Raw genomic sequence first — 17,719 nt, forward strand, 5'->3', positions numbered from 1 at the left:
CCACATCCAGGGACGCTGCCATCGACCCTAAGACTTGGAGGAAATCCTGCGCCCAAGGACACCGGGATGCCATAAGGAGGCAAAGCTGAGATTGTAAGTTGCTTACCCGGGCCCCTGGAAGGAAGACCTTCCCCAAGGAGATGTCGAACAGAACCCCAAGGTACTCCAGACGCTGAGTGGAAGGTTGACCACCCTGCCCAGTGACCAGAGAAACTCCACCACCCGAGCCGTAACCCGGGTGCTCTCCTGCAACGACTGCGCCCGAACCAACCAGTCATCCAGGTAGGGGTGCACCAGAATGCCCTCCGACCGCAAGACCGCCACAACCACCATCACTGTGGTGAACGTCCGGCGAGACGTGGCCAGGCCAAAGGGAAGCGCACAGAACTGAAAGTGCTGACCCAAGATCACAAAGCGAAGGAAGCGCTGGAGAGAGGACCGAATGGAAACATGCAAGTAGGCCTCCGTCACAGCAAGAGAAGTCAGGAACTCCCCCGGCTGAACCGCCAGAAGGACAGACTGCAGTGTGTCCATGCGAAAATAGGGAATTCTAAGAGCCCTGATGACCCCTGTTTAAATCGAGAAGAGGCCGACAGGTCCCCTCCTTCTTGGGCACCACAAAGGAAATGGCGTACCAGCCGGTGCCGCACTCCTGAGGGGACACTGGAACAACCGCTTTGAGAACTAGCAAGTATTGAAGGGTCTGGCGAAAGGTTAGCGTTTCCCATGCCGCCTCACATGGAGAGGCAAGATATAGTCTGGCAGAGAGCGGCAAACTCCAGAGCATAACCGTCCCGCAACACCCCCAGGACCCACTGATTGGCCCACTTGGGAAACAAGTAGCGCAGCCAGGCACCCACCAGAACCAAAGAGGCGCTGGCAAAGAGCCATCGGGCAGGACGGGCAGCGGGGTAACCAGCGGGGGGGACTCCCAACCCCCCGACAGGCCCCCTGAAAGGACTGCATGTGCTGAGCCAACTGAGCCCGGGGGAAAACCGGAAGCCTGGATAGAAGCAGTCCGACGTCCAGGGCGAAACTTGCAAAATACCCACAGACACCCCTGGGCAGTGCCACCCAGAGATGCCGGGTGGGCACGGTCCTCAGGCAGATGGGGCATCTCAGAGTCCATCAGAGTCTGAACCAACTTATTTAAGTCCTCTCCAAACAAAAAGACCCCCGAAAGGAAAATTTTTGGAAATTAAATTTGGACATGGCAACCGCTGACCAAGTGCGAAGCCACAAGGTACGGCACGCGGCCACCAAAAGCCCCAGACTTAGCCACAGGCCGCAGCAAGTCAGAAAGAGCATCCAAGAGGAACGAGGCATCCACCTCAATCTTCGCCACCTCCTGATCCACAAAGGACCAGACATCAGACTCACGATCCAGGACACGCTCAGACCACCAAAACACAGCGTGAGCCACCAGCCCCACACAAATAGCCACCTGGACCCCAAGGCAGAGACATCAAGATTCTGCTTAAGAAGTGTCTCTAATGTATGCTCCTCAGAGACCTAAGGGCAGAAACAACCCGCAACAGGCACGGTATGGCGCTTACCAATCACCGAGACCACTGCGTCCACCACTGGCAAAAATAAGGTAGCCCTATCCCCCTCCGGGATGGGATCCCAATGAGCCAGGGCATGCGCCAATCGAAACAGCGCCCCCGGCAAATTTCACTGCGGCAGCATGATATCCCGAAAAATCCTGATCCACAGGAAAAGAGCGGGAAAACGGGACAGACCCCCCTGAAGCAGAGGGCCCCCATATGCGGGGTCTCCGGTGGCGCATCGTCAAAAAAGCAGCACTGAGGAGACCTGCTAAATCAGGTCAAAAAGCGCATCCCTCTAAATAAAAAACGCACCACGGATGCCTCTGCGCCGGAAGACGGGAAACCCGATACCCCGCTGCCAACGGCCATCCCCTCTGGAGGATCCTGGAAGCCCGCCAAAGTGACCAGGTCCTCAATCATGTCAAAACGCTCCTCCGACCACCAATCTGCAATCCAAGCCCTCCCGCGGGCGCATGGAAGAGAGAGGAGGAAGAGGGGATGCCAAATGAAAAGAGGGAGGCAAAACCACAGGGGATGCGTTAGGAAAAAACCACCCCAAAAAACCCCCGGGTGCACGTGGGACCCCCAACTGTCTGCACAAAGAAAGAAATTAAATCAGGGGCAAAAACCCCCAGGGATCCCCAGGGACTCCCTGCCCCAGCAGGGATCCTTGCTGAAACCTGCCCCTGTGTTTGCAATACAGGGGGACGGTCACCTGAGGTTGCAGACAAAATGGAGGGGCCAGACAGAGAAAATGGCGAAGTTCCCACCAAAAATGCTCCCTCCATGGCTTGTTGGGGCTGAGAAGCCTGAACAGTCCCAACCGCTAAAACAGGCAAGTCGGCATCAGCTGTCAAAAAATCAGCTGAGAGGGAATCCTTTGCAACCCAACCTTCAGTGGTTCTGGGAATCCCTCCGTGGGCGGTTGGGAAAGACCGGGCTTCCCCACTGCTCCCAGCCGACTCCCGAGGCACCATCGGCAGGGAACACTGGGTGCCTACAGCCACTGCCGACGGAGCTCCAGCACCTCATCGGCTCAAACCGCCGATTTCAGGCCGGCCGCGAGTGCCTCGCGGCTGGACCAAATTGTGTCACACTCCCCCTAGCTAGAAACAAAGTGCTGGTTAGATGGGAAAATACAGTAAAATACAGTTATCTTAAGGGGAAACAACCTCCCAGACCAGCACTACCTCACAACTTGAAGGACCCAGTGATCTGATGTTACCAATGAGAACAGTGGGCAAGTCGACCTCTTATGGGGTGAGTCTCATGATAAAAATTGAGAAATTCTGACGATGCTCTTAGTGTGAATTCAAAAAGACTGCTGCTGTTTGAACTGAGTCTGAGACTGCATCTTCTGCTGCCTCTGCTTCCTGAGTTGCTTCAGATTTGATGAGTGGGTGGTTGTGGAAGATAGGCTGGCTGACTATACTTCCATTTGGTGTAGTAAGTGGAACATTTGGAGGCAGTACAATATCTCCTTGGTGCTTGAGACTAGATTGACTTGGAGGAAGACAAGGTAGTCATGCAATCAGTAAGTCTTTTGATCTTTTGAGTTGCCTCTTCTATACTGTCCCCAAAAAGATTGTGTGTGCAGAGGGAACTGTCTCCTTCGAGGTTGAGAGTCGGTCTTGTACATTGGCATCTAGGTCTGAAATTCCCAGCCAATTTTGAACCACTGTTGGTTCTGCCCTCTACATCTTAGAGAAGCTTATACACACATTCCCATCCTCCTAGCCCACAGGAAATATATTTGCTTTCAAGTGGGAACATGCCACTTCTAGTACAAAGTACTCCCATTTGGACTGGCCTCAGCACCCAGAGTATTCACGAAATGCTTAGTGGTAGTGGTTGTAATCTGCCACTCAAGTGGCTTTCATGTGTTCTCTTATCTAAATGACTACTGATGGATTAAGACCCCAACACCTCATCAAGCTCAACAGACTATGAATTCAACAAATACTTGGTGAAGGAATAATTTTGAATGGTCTCTCTAGGAACCCTGTTACACATGGCAATAGAGACTGCCAGGTACGAGAGACTATGCCAAAAGCATCAAAGGTGGAATGTACCATGTACTTTCTAGCCTCTAGATCACTGGCCAGGTGTTGGAAAGCATTCAGATGCTGTGATGGTATGTATTGATCAAAAGATAACAGTTTTTGGATAGATTATTTTAAATAAAATTAAAAGACTGTGCAGAGGAACCTTTATGCATTCCTTAGGCCACTATTTGTAGTCAAGAATATCCATAAGCTCTGCTCAAGGCTCCGACTCAGATTCCATATTAATTGGAAGTGCCTTCCCCATCTGTCTGATAAACTTTGTAAATGACAGACTTTCTGGAGCCATTTTTTGTCGAAGAGGTGAAGGAGATAGATTAGAAGGAATCCCGTAGGACTCATTCACAGGCAAGTTGGGGTAGTTGTTAGAAGAGCATGGTGACAGGTCTGAGTCATACTCCTCGGTCAGCCCTTGTAGATGTAGATCGTTGAGAGCGTCGAGAGGAGCATTGAGATGATGAGCAGTGCTCCCTGGAAGAAGACAGATGTCTTCTCGACTTAGACACTCAACGCCGTGGTATCCGAGATTGATGCCTCAATGGGGTTTAAGGGCAGTGCTCAAACTGGGCTGAGACTGAGGGCCTGATTCTCTAAAAGTGCGTCCCGATTTTGGGAAGCTGTAGGCGTCCTACAGCTGTCTAATCAGCCAATCGGGATGCACGTTTTTAAAAAAAAATGCTCCCCAGGCAGGCCGCCTATATTGAAGGCGAGGCCCGCAAGACACCTAGGCCCTAATTCTGAATAGGACGCCCGGGAGAGGCATCCTGTTCAGAATCGGCCTAAACTAAACCCCGATTCTGTAACCGGCGTCCATGTTACAGACGCGGGTTAGAGAAATGGGTTAGATTAGACACGGCCCGCTACACTTATCACGGCAAGGGATCTCTCTGCCGCTATAAGTATAGCGGGCCGCGGCCCACTGACCAGGAGGGTGCCCAAACCCTCTGCCCGAAGACGCACCCCTCCCACTACCGACCGCCCCCCCCATTACCGATCTCACCCCCTCCCCCCGACAATATCGATAGCTGGCAGGAGGGTGCCCAATCCCTCCTGCCCGAAGATGCACCCCCCTCCCCGGCGCTAACAACCCCCAAACCTCCACTCCACCAAACCTGTTCTTAGAAGGGTCTTGCACGTCTTGAGCCGGCAGGCACGCCTCGTCGAAATGAAGCGAGCCCGCCCCTTCCCGGCCCATCCCGCCAAAGCCTAAGGCCTGATTGGCCCAGGCTCTAGAAGCCTGGACCAATCAGGCCTTAGGTAAAGCGGGTCCGCCCATCCCCACTAAGTCTAAGGTCTGATTGGCCAATCAGGCCTTAGATTAAGTGGGATGGGCGGACCCGCTATGCCTAAGGCCTGATTGGTCCAGGCTTCTAGAGCCTGGGCCAATCAGGCCTTAGGCTTCGGCGGGATGGGCCGGGAAGGGGCGGGCCCGCTTCATTTCGACGAGGCGTGCCTGCCGGCTCAAGACGTGCAAGACCCTTCTAAGAACAGGTTTGGTGGATTGGAGGTTTGGGGGGGTTAGCGCCGGGGGGGGGGGGTGCGTCTTCGGGCAGGAGGGATTGGGCACCCTCCTGCCAGCTATCGATATTGTCGGGGGGGGATCGGTAATGTCGGGGGGGGGCGGTCGGTAGTGTCGGGGGGGTGGTCGGTAGTGTCGGGGGGTGGGGGGGTTGCGTCTTCGGCCAGAGGGTTTGGGCACCCTCCTGGTCAGGGGGCCGCGGCCCGCTATACTTATAGCGGCAGAGAGATCCCTTGCCGCGATAAGTATAGCGGCTGCGTCTACTTACAATGTAGGCCAGCATTTTGCTGGCCTACATTTTAAGCTTCTCCTCTACTAGGGAGACGCGTAGGGCCGCCTAGGTTCAGCCTAAGGCCCGCCTAAGGCCCTTAGACGAGCTTAGGCATCTTGCGGGTCTCCCTAGGCTCCCGGAGGTGCCTTCAGGCTTGCTTGGGGAGCATTTTTTTTTTTTAAATGTGCATCCGGATTGGCTGATTAGACAGCTGTAGGACGCCTAAAATCGGGATGCACTTTGGAGAATCAGGGCCCTAGTGTGTCGATGCAGGGACTTGCACAGAATGTGACTGCAACATTCCACCTAATTCTTTCTGCAACAGCGTTCTTAGCTGATCTTGCAGAGATAGCGCCGGTACCAATAGTGGCAAGTGTACAGAAGGTCTGTGTCTGGTATCGAGGCCTTGAGGACCTTGGAGTAAAGGCACGCCTCAGAGGAGATACCAACTGCAGTGATGGCAATCTGGAATTGGTGTGTTGATGCCTAGAATTCGTCAATGGTGAAGACACTTGAGATGATGCCGATATCTGCTAAGATGGAGAAATGTGTTTATGCTTTACATCTTTCTTACGAAGCTCCCCTGATGATAGTAGCACTGATGAGGAAGATGAAGCAGTCGGTGTCGGTGTTGATGCTGGAGTAGTTTGAGGTTGAATGTCATAAGAATAGCCTTACCAGGTCAGACCAATGGTCCATCTATCCCAGTAACCTGTCCTCGCAGTGGCCAATCTAGGTCACTAGTACCTGGCAAAAACCCAAAGAGTAGCAACATTCCATGCTACCAATCCAGGGCAAGCAGTGGCTTCCCCCATATCTGTCTCAATAACAGACTATGGACTTTTACTCCAGGAAATCGTCCAAATCTTTCTTAGAACTAACTACACTATCCATTCTTAGTACAACCTCTGGCAACACGTTCCAGAGCTTAATTATTCTCTGAGCAAAAAAATATTTCCTCCTATTAGTTTTAAAAGTATTTCCCTGTAACTTCAATGAATGTCCCCTTGTCTTTGAAATTTTTGACGGAGTAAAAAAAAAAAAATTGATCCACTTGAACCCATTCTACACCACTCAGGATTTTGTAGACGTGAATCATATCTCCCCTCAGTAGCCTCTTTTCTAAGCTAAAGAGCCCTAACCTTTTTAGTCTTTCCTCATACGAGAGGAGTTCCATCCCTTTTTTTCATTTTGATCACTGTTCTTTGAACCTTTTCTAGTTCTGCTATATCTTTCTATCAGGATTGAATGCAATACTCCAGGAGAGATCGCACCATGGAGCAATACAGAAGCATTATAACATTCATAGTCTTGTTAACCATCCCTTTTTAAGTTCAAATATATTTTATTGAGCTCAATAGAAAAACCAGAAATAGGCACACAAAGCAGCAAAACAAGCTCAAGGTATATGAAATATCCCACAATATCCAACTACCCATTCCCCACAACAGTTCCCCCCCCCCCTCCGCCCACCCCACCCCCGGTCCTCCTTCCAAGTAGAAGCCCTAGGATAAACTGTAATACATTATAAAAGGGGCAAAGGCATACATAAATAGAAGACAGCAATATAAAAGAGCCTTAACAATTAAGCAAGCGGTTACGTGCCACAGGTGTCATGGTAGTCCAAAAGGGTTCCCAAGTGCACTGAAAAGAGCTCCCTGGGAGAGAGAATAAAAATCCAACACATCTCGTCGTTCCCACATCAGAAGAGTAATCATCCGGCACCGCCGTAGAGAATAGTCCAGCGCATCCTGGTCAAGCCATTTAAGTAGGATACATTTCAATGCAAGAAGAACTGTCTAGGATGATCTCGGGGTTCAAGGGTCTCTCGTACGAAGAGAGACTGAACAAACTGCAGCTCTACACTCTCGAAGAACGTAGGGAGAGGGGAGACATGATCGAAACATTTAAGTACCTCACGGGACGTGTCGAAGTGGAAGATGATATTTTCTTTCTCAAGTGACCCTCGGCCACAAGAGGGCACCCGCTCAAACTCAGGGGCGGAAAATTTCATGGCGACACCAGAAAGTATTTCTTCACAGAGAGAGAGTGGTTGATCATTGGAACAAGCTTCCAGTGCAGGTGATCGAGGCAGACAGCGTGCCAGACTTTAAGAATAAATGGGATACCCATGTGGGATCCCTACAAGGGTCAAGATAAGGAAATTGGGTCATTAGGGCATAGACAGGGGGTGGGTAAGCAGAGTGGGCAGACTTGATGGGCTGTAGCCCTTTTCTGCCGTCATCTTCTATGTTTCTATGTTTACTTGAGAAAGGCAGCAGCCCCCCTGATACGGGGGGAATAATGGGGGACAGCTCCAAATAAAACTAAGGGGGAGCGGCGGATAGTAATGGTCCAAATGTGCTGCACAAAGAGAAAAATTGCATCCCAAAAAGAAATAATAGCGGGGCAAGTCCAAAACATGTGTCCCAAGCCTGCCTCGGGGGTCTGACATCGCAGGCAAGCAGCTGACTCCCGGAACCCAGAGAGGTAAGCCCTCTTAGGAGAAATATACAAGCGAAGGACAAGCTTATAATGTTGTTCCCAAAAAGTAGTATATTTACGATAGGTAGGCAACCTGTGAACAGCTTGCAAAATCACTTCTTCAGATAAATCTACAGCAAGGTCACGCACCCATGCATCCCTCAATCTTGAATGGTCAAACAAGGGGGGGACTCATCTTTCAAATGACGATGGTGAAATTTAAGAGGAACAGGGAGTTTGGAACCAATAGTAAAGGCCGTAGATAGCAACTCCTGACAAGGAGCCGTAAGGGAACCAGAGGGTAAAGAATTAAGGTATTGTTGAATTTGCATATATGCAAAATAATCAGTGGGCGGTAGATCAAATTCCTCCCGTAACACCATCCTTTTTTTAATAATTCCTAGCATCTTGTTTGCTTTTTTGGCCGCCACCACACCAGGCATAGTCGACGTAAACATAGTTGATCTGAAAAACTTCTTGAGTTGCAACTTACTGGCTTTTAGCAACCACTTTTACAACTGAGAGCAGAGTGTGCAAGATATATCTCGTTTGAAGCCGTTAGAAGCCTTGGCTATCAAAGGAAAAACTGCTGACTCTAGGTCGAAGGACAATTGTCCGGGGAGGTCAAGTAGATGGTATACTAAAAACAAGTCGATGCTCCCAGTCTGAAAAAAGGTTGAAAAATCCTGAAGACCTGAAAAAGAAACATAGTAAAAAAATTTTAAACTGAATGAAAGAAAAATAAATGAAATAGAAAAATATGACTAAACTAAGGAAAACAATTAAACAAGAAGGTACAAAAAAATACAATAGTTTGACATTCTTAGAGAAACTCTGAAGAACAGCTTCTCAGCTCCGCAGAAAACTGATAGTCCTGGTGAGCCGAAATCAGGTGAGAAGGCACCAGCATGCACGTGGTAAGGGTGGTCTAAACTAAACTAAACCTTAGATTTGTATACCGCATCCTCTCCACAATCGCAGAGCTCGGCACGGTTTACAGGAGTTGGGATAGAAAGGAACTCCAATGAAGGGTTAAAGGCCATAGTATAAAGAATGTTTAGAGGGCTTAGTATACAGAGAGGGAGGAAGTATTACATTTTTGAGAATAGCCAGGTTTTCAGATGTTTACGGAAAAGTTGGAGGGAGCTCAGATTCCGAAGAGGGGAGGTAAGGTTGTTCCAGAGCTCAGTGATTCTGAAGGGGAGGGAGGTTCCTAGTTTTCCTGCATGGGAAATGCCTTTTAATGAGGGGAAGGATAGTTTTAACTTTTTGGGTGGATCTGGTGGAATTAGGATTTGAGGAATTCCAAGAAAGTGGAATAAAGGGAGGAAGGATGCCGTGTAGGATCTTGAAAGTTAGACAGGCGCATTTAAAGTGGACCCTGGAGATTATCAGAAGCCAGTGAAGCTTGGACAGGAGCGGTAAGACATGGTCAAATTTGGTCTTAAATATTTAAAGTGAAAGTATACTTTTTGACTGTCTGTGCCGGCTTCTGTGGATGAAGTCACCCACATGTGAAAATATGCTGCCTACTTGTCCTCGGATAACAAAAATAAGAAGCCAACTAGGGGTGGTGGGTGAGTTGTGAGAATAAATGCCTGCTGTCCCCGGAGAACACCTGCTACAGGTAAGTATCTTTGCTTTCTCCAAGGACAAGCTGGTATCATATTCTCACATGTTAGACGCTCAAGCTGCCAGAATCATGATTCTGGATGAGGATAATGGATATATCAACATGAAGGGCCTGATGTTGTATCGCAATATAGTACTCTTAGCAATGTTAAATTTTAAGTTCGGTTATTATAACAGTCATAATCTGTTATATATGCTATCTTTTGTAATATGTATTTTTTTTATGGAAACTGCATAGATTTAAGTGGTCGATAAATTTTAAAAATAAATAATCCTAGCAAAACCCAAAACTATTAGAGGGAAAGTTGGCAGTCAGGAAGTAAAAAGATTTTATAGAACTACTTCTCCAAACCGACTGTTTCTCCTGAGGTTTTGTTTTAAACAGTAGTGACAGGTGAAGCAGAAATAAGCTACCAACTCAGACACTGTGGGCTGCTACACTGCCCTGCAGCATCAGCCTAGTTTACATAAGAATAGCTTTTCTTGGTTAGACCAATGGTCCATCTAGCCCATATCTCATCTTCACAGAGGCTAAGAGGCCAATCCAGGTCACAAGTATCTGGTAAAAACCCAAATATTAGCAACATTCCATGCTACGGATCCAGGGCAAGCAGTGGCTTCCCCTATGTCTGTCTCAATAACAAACTATATGGACTTTTCCTCTAGGAAATTGTCCAAACCTTTTTTAAAACCAGCTACATTAACTGCTCTTACCACAACCTCTGGCAAAATGTTCCAGAGCTTAACTATTCTTTGAGTGAAAAAATATTTCCTTCTATTGCACAGTTCTTCAAACCGCCGGTCCGCGGACCGGTATCGGACCGCAGAAAATTTCTGCCGGTACGCGCAGGGCCGGCGAGATCAAGTCGGCAGTTAAATTTCCTGCCGACTGCGGTTCCTGCTCACTAATGTTCCTCCCAGCCTCAGGCGATTAAGACAGTCTGCCGACGTCGGGGCCTTCCCTCTCTGAGTCTCGCCTGTTCGGAAACAGGAAGTTGAAATAAAATAGGCGGGACTCAGAGAGTGAAGGTCCCGACGTCGGCAGCTTGTCTTGATCGCCGCCCCTGCCGAGTTGCTGAAGAGGGCCACGGGGAAGTTACAAGTAGAATGGAGAGAGCTGCAGATACTGGTGCAGGTGGAGGGAGATGGTCAGCGTGTGCGAGCAAGATCCTGGGGAGCCTTCACAGTGACTTCCTCCCCTCCCACCAGCTCTCCTACTTGCCAGGGCAGTGATTTACCGGCAACTTCCTGCAGGCAAGTACTGAGAGCTGCTGGAAGGGGAGACAGCCACTGTAGGAGGCAGGGAAGCTGCTGGATAAAGGGAGAGCTGTTACTGGACTTGGAGAGAGTTAGAAGGAGAGATGCTGCTGGGAGGGGAGGAGGGAAAGGGATGGGAAGAAAAGAGAGTTAATGTTGGATAGAGGGAGGAGGGAAGGGAGAAGAAGTTGAGATGCTGCTGGGAGGGGAGGAGGGAAAGGGATGGGAAGAGAGTTAATGTTGGATAGAGGGAGGAGGGAAGGGAGAAGAAGGAGAGATGCTGCTGGGAGGGGAGGAGGGAAAGGGATGGGAAGAGAGTTAATGTTGGATAGAGGGAGGAGGGAAGGGAGAAGGAAAAAAAGGAAGGAGGGAAGGGAGAAAGAAAAAAGGAAGGAAACAGCTGACAGGGAGATTACAGAAGGGGAAGGGGGTCAGGGTGGAATGGAGAGATCAGATGAGGGAAAGGGGAGAGAGAGGAATGAGAAAGTAGAGAGACATTGATGCTGGAAAGGGGGTCAGCAGAGAAATGAGAGAGGGATAAAGATGCTAGATCTGGTGTAGGAGAGATAAAAATGAAGAAGGCAGTGAAGCTGGAATGAATGATGTAAAAAGGAGAGAGGAGGAACAAGCTGGATGGACAGGGAAGAGGGGCATAGAAAGAAGTCAGATACATATGGAAGGGGGAGAGGGCAGACATTGGATGGAACAGGCAGATGCTGGAAGGAAAAGAGTGAAAAGAAGATGAAAGCAGAAACCAGAGACAACAAAAGGTAGAAAAAATAATTTTATTTCTATTTTGTCATTAGAATATATCAGATTTGAAATATATATCCTGCTAGAGACATAACTGGGGACTGCAGTATTCTGTTAGCATGATATTTCTATGTAGCATTCTATAATAACTTGGCTTGTTCAGTTTTCTTGATAGTAGAGGGGATATATGTGAAGGGGAGGGGAGACAGGGGTTTTGCTGGTCCGTGCTCTGTATATTTGTATTTATAAAATCACAATTGTTCAGAATATTGTTTCTTTTTATACTTTAATAAAATACGTTCAATATAAAATCATAATTGCGGCTTGTGCAGATGGGATCAGATGGTTTGCGGGGACCGAGCTCGCGGAGATGGGGCGTAAACGGGGTTTTTTAATTTTAGTCCTAGTAGTTTGCTGGTCCACAAAATAATTCTTTTATTTCTGCCGGTTCACGGGTGTAAAAAGGTTGAAGAACACTGTTCTATTGGTTTTAAAAGTATTTCCCTATACCACTCAAGATTTTGTAGACTTCAATCATATCTCCCTTCAGCTGTCTTTTTTCCAAGCTGAAGTTCCCTACCATCTTTAGTCTTTCCTCATACGAGTGGAGTTCCATCCCCTTTACCAACTTGGTCGCTCTTCTTTGAACCTTTTCTAGTTCCGCTATATCTTTTTTGAGATAAGGCGACCAAAATTGAACGCAATACTCAAAATGAGGTCACACCATGGAGCGATACAGGAGCATTATAACATTCTTAGTCTTGTTTACCATCCCTTTTCTAATAATTCCTAGCATCTTGTTTGCTTTTTTGATCACTGCTTTTTTGGGCAGAAGGTTTCAGCATTTGTCTACTATGACACCCAGATCTTTTTCTTGGGCGTTGACATGCAAGGTGGATCCTAGCATCTGGTAACTAAAATTTGAGTTATTCTTCCCAATGTGCATCACTTTGCATTTGTCCATATTAAATTTCATCTGCTACTTGGATGCCAAGTCTTCCAATTTCCTAATTTCTGCCTACAATTTTTCACAGTCTGCATGCATATACATGAAGGAGGGCTTGTTTGTGACAGATAGTCTTAGGTGCTATTTTTCTTTTGTGCGGATTAGAAACGCGTTTTTTTCTCTGGTTTTTGAATTAGACCTTTTTGTATCATAGAGGGTGCATGTTTATAGCAACAAAAGTTTTTTCTGCCTACGATGGATGGATGGTGGAGTGGATTTCCCCCGCCAGCATAACTGAGGCACTTTCTTTCAGTTTGCTATGCTTGCAGCACCTCTTTGTTATGATTTATGCTTGGTAGTTCTAAGTTTTTCTGAGGGGAGTTGTTGATTTGTTTTGATTGTATACATGAAGGAGATACATTCTGCCAGTCAAGTAGAGATGGAAAGCCACAAACAGCAGGGTTTAGTCCGATCTAGGTAGTATTCCAGTTTGTAATCCAAGGTTGTGAAGAGCTGCTTCTCCAGGATGGGAATATGGTTTTGAAGGACTCAACTCATTCTTCTGGACTGATATAACAGAATGAAAATTTACTTTGGCACTGAAAACTGCAACAGGTAAATGGCATTTGCTTTTTGTGCAGACTTTTTTTTTAATGGAAACAAAAACACAATTGAAAATAAAACTTGCATGCAATAATATCCTCCTTAAATCAAATAACAATCCTGAATACCTTCCTTTAATGCAACATTTAAACATTTCTATCACACTGGGAGTGTAGCTTTCAAATAAATAAGTCATTAGATGCTTTTTACCCACATACATGACATTTCTTTCATACAGTTCAAAGAATTAAATTTATTTCAAACAATACTTTCTGCTTACCATAACATCAGCCCAATCTGCAATACAATTTGATGAAAATCCATCCTAACTTAACAATTTTGCAAAATCTAAGGTTCTTCAAATTTTTGAATATAGTATCAATATTGGATTCTTACCTGTTAAAGCCCAGTAAGATTTTCCTACATATTCCTGTGTCAAGACAAAAGACACCAGAGACATGCCACCATTCATGATTCCGACAACCAGACGAGACACTGCAAAAACTTTATAGTTTGGAGCGAATGCCGTGACATAACCAAAAGCAACATCAAAAAATAGGCCTGTACAAAAAACATATCACATGTCAATTTACTGTATTATAGTTCAGACAGAATACTGTCAAAAAAGTGAGTTGTTCATTGTTCCTCTATTGTTGTTTCATTTGCTTGTTCTTGCTTTGTTCCAATTTAAAAATTTTTATTAAATTTTTAAATTGGAACAAAGCAAGAACAAGCTGTTACTTTTAATAAAATCCTCCACAGACATGCATGTTTCGTTTGCATGTATATACAAACTCCTTCAAGGCGCAATAATTTATTTATTCTTAACTGTTCTCGTCTCTTGCTGAGGTGAATGTGAATGCCTGAAATGTTGAAGTTAAGAATAAATAAATTACCGCACCCTGAAGCAGTTTATATATACATGCAAATGAAACATACATGTCGGTGGAGGATTTTATAAAAAGTAACAGCTGGTACAAGCTAGGCAGTGCAAAATACTGGAGTTACAGATAAGTTTATATATAATTCACTATTTAGTAACATTAAAATAAGTTATTTGATAAATTGATAAAATATGAATGAAGAGCCAATGAGGAAGTGCAGTAATTAATAAAAATCTATAGACTGTGTTTTATACACAATAGAGTGCCACTTCTGATGGCTCCTTCATGATCAAAGAAATAATCTTGATTGAAGAATGAGATGTACTATACTTCTATTACAAAATTTATTTGGAAAAAGGAATGATAGGTCTATTTTTTGGACTGGAGTTAATTTGACATATTAGACCTGTCTAAGCTTTTTGCAACCAGTTTAATTGATTGATATTTAAGGCCTGGCATTTAGGTCAACCAGCGTAATTGTCTGAGAAACTCTTCAAATATGTTCCTCCTTGGATCACAGTGTTCTTCCCCAAAAAAATCTGCTCCTGCTTCCCAGTCTTAAGGAGTTAAAACTGCCATCAACTAGATATAGAGTTTTCTTCTGTACTTTGTAATTTTATGCTGGTCCTGTACTTTGTAATTCTTGGCTTGCAAGGTTACAGCTGGAAAGGTCATCTTAAGAACAATCAAGTGAAAAATGGTTTGATGATGTAAAAAACATTGTGGTTAGTCAAGTTCAGAAGAGAAGTGCTAAATCACTAAGGGCCCGATGTTCTAAACTTACCGTTAAATCCTGTGGGTCATTGTAGAGCCAGTAATTTTTCTGATTTCAAAAAGATGAGCGATGCTGCAAAAACTTCGCATGCAAATGAGCTCTGCAGAGGTCCACAGAAATTCCATCTAAACAGTCATTAGAAAATGGGACTGACACTTGCAGAATAGTCCATGAAAAGAGACATAAATGTGCGCATGCACCAGGAAATGCTACATCATAGGGCACGTGTGTCAATCATAGACGTGCCTTATTGTGGCGCATTGGGGCACACATCATAAGCAACCACTAATGACATAGGTGGAGGGGAGGGGAGGAGAACTACCAACAAACCGTTTAAATATTTTTTCTACACTGCTTCTGCAAGACATATATGATGTCTCAGACCGGTTGGCATATGCTTTTAATGGAGGCACATGAGACACAACTTTAAGACACTTGCATGAGATGCGTTTTTAACACACATACATATATGGACCTCTCACTCCATCAAGTATAATAAAGGCGTGTGCGGATCGCCGGACCGAGGGTTTGATCCGGAGATGGCGCTTCTTATGTTCTTTATCTCTCATGCAACCTGCAAGCGTACACTTGTGCCACACATGCTTGAGATGTGCTTTTAACACACTACCAGCACTTGCATACCTGCCGGTAATTTTGGACTGTTAAAGAGCAGTGCTTCATTTCATGCATCACCAAGCAATGTCTGGGCATTGCCCAGAGTTCTCATTTTAATACTGACGACCTTGTTGTACTACATTTACATAATATAATCGGAAGATCCCAAACCACTGAAGGTGGCTTGAGAGGTGGTTTGACATAGAAAAGTCCTTTCATGAATCTGGACAAAGAGGAAGAGCAGTGAGAGGTTTACCATCAACTGGTCTGTGAAAAGCTTTGATAGCATTGAGAAGAACTCTAATCAAAGTGCTTTTGAGACCTGAATTCATCAAGCAGAGTTAGGGTTATAAGTCATAGTAAATGGGCCTTACCGCGATTTAAACAACCATAACGCTGCAGTTCCAAAAATAGCATGGCGATATTTAAGTTGCTGTGCATTATAAAATAATGAGATGCGAAATATGCAAATTCATATTTTGCATCTCATTACTATGCAAATTGCCTAACGCAACTTGCAGCGATATACAGCAAGTTGTATTTGGGCCCATAAATGACAATAAAGTAACCCCAGCTCTTTGCTGGGGTTATTTTACCATCTAGGAGCATTGGACTGCACAAAGCCACAAGTCAATGCTCCTGGATTGCAGGGATGAATTACCCTCCCCAGAATCAACCCCTCCACATACTCAACTCCTTGCCCTAACTCCCCTACCACACACAGGAGTGTTTAAAAAAAATACAACTTATTTGCTCCATGGAAAAAGTAGAATTGAAGGTCCTGCAAGTCAATGTTAAGCGGGAAGGCACACGCGTGGTATGGACAGTGCTAACGTTTTAAAGGAACAGTACACTGATACATGGCCGTGAGAATATACCACCTGCTTGTCCTCGGAGAAAGCACAGTTATTTACCATTAACAGGTGTTATCCAGGGACAGCAGGCAGATATTCTCACACATGGGCAATGTCAACCATGGAGCCCCAGTACAGACAGCTTTAAAAGTGCATCGCAAGTTCAGTAACACAGCAGAGTGAATTCACGGGTGGAAGGCCGAAGCAGCCTGTTTAGAGTGCTGCCGGCCCGAAGCTGCTTAGGGAGGTATGTAGGGCTTGCGGCAGGGTTCTGATGGGAGGGAAGGATGGGGATTCGGCTGCGCAGTGGGTGCATGGGGCGGGGGTTGCTTGCTCAAGGGTTCTGCTGCACAAGAGGAGAAAGGGAAGGGAAGCTGGGCAAGGGTCCTGCTGCACAAGGGATGGGAGGGAGGGGAGGAAAGATGCTGCTAATGTGGGGGAGAGAAAGGAAAGGAGAAGAATTGGGGTGAAAGAAAGGAAGGGAGAGATGATCATGCACATACCCCGAAAATAAGACCTAGTGCGTTTTTTGGGCCTAAAATTAATATGACACTGTCTTATTTTTGGGGAAGAACGGTAAAAGGGAAAACCAGGGTTGTCTGGGCCACCGAGGAACCATAAGAATCATGGTGGTCGATTCTTGCTTCAGCCTATTCCTGCTTGAGCTTGACAAGCGTCTTCAGGATGAGAGGAATTGGAGGAAAAGCAAGGAGAAACTTGTGATTTCAATCAAGTAGAAAAGCATTCACTTCCAGACGGTGAGTAGAGTACTGCCGGGAGGAAAACTGGGGCAGCTTGTGGTTGTGGGGGGGACGCAAACAAGTCTATCTCAGGAGTCCCCCACTGAGAAAAACTGAGACGCAGAGCTGCAGGGTGTCCCCGCATGTGACTGAAGAAAGCTGCTGAGTCTGTCTGCAAGTGAATTCTGTTCCCCTTGAATGTATACTGCTTTCAGGAATATATTGAGAGCAATGGCAAGGGTCCAAATCTTCTGGGCCTCCAGACAAAGACGGAGAGAACCCATGTCTCCTTGTTTGTTTATGTAATTAATTGCGACCTGATTGTCCATGCAGTTGAGAAAGACAGTGTTGGTCACAATGTGCTGAAAAGCTTTGGAAGCATTGTAGATGCTCTGAGTTCCAACAGATTTATATGACAAAGGTGGTCGTGGGAGACCAGTGACCCCGTATGCGAAGACCGTCCAGATGAGCTCCACAAGCGTAAGTGGATGAGTCCATGGTCAGAACTTTCTGATGAGGAGGAGTATGGAACAAAATCCTCTGGACAGCTTGGAAGAGTTCATCCACCCCTGCAGTGACTGTCAAAGTGAAGGTGTGACTGTAATGTGTTGAGAGCTTGAGGCCACTGAGATGCGAGAGTCTACTGAAGTATCTGAGATAAAGTCTCGCAAACAGAGTGACATGCACTGTGGAAGCCATGTGGCCCAGGAGTACCATCATTTGTCTGGCTGAGATTGATGGTAGATGATAAGTCGGAGTGCAAATTTGAATCA

General features: G+C 46.1%; 1 protein-coding gene across 3 annotated transcripts in view; it reads right to left on the reverse strand.

Moving 5' to 3' along the window:
• LOC117359162 (solute carrier family 22 member 15-like) overlaps nucleotides 1-17,719 on the reverse strand; it is a 150,439-nt gene that overhangs the window by 102,706 nt on the left and 30,014 nt on the right. For all 3 annotated transcript variants that reach the window (XM_033941443.1, XM_033941441.1, XM_033941442.1), the window contains exon 4: nucleotides 13,475-13,639. In XM_033941443.1, the coding sequence (XP_033797334.1) occupies nucleotides 13,475-13,639 (165 nt within the window). The remainder of the gene's footprint in view (nucleotides 1-13,474; nucleotides 13,640-17,719) is intronic.

Source organism: Geotrypetes seraphini, chromosome 4 (assembly GCF_902459505.1).
Source record: "Geotrypetes seraphini chromosome 4, aGeoSer1.1, whole genome shotgun sequence".
NCBI classification, from domain to species: domain Eukaryota; kingdom Metazoa; phylum Chordata; class Amphibia; order Gymnophiona; family Dermophiidae; genus Geotrypetes; species Geotrypetes seraphini.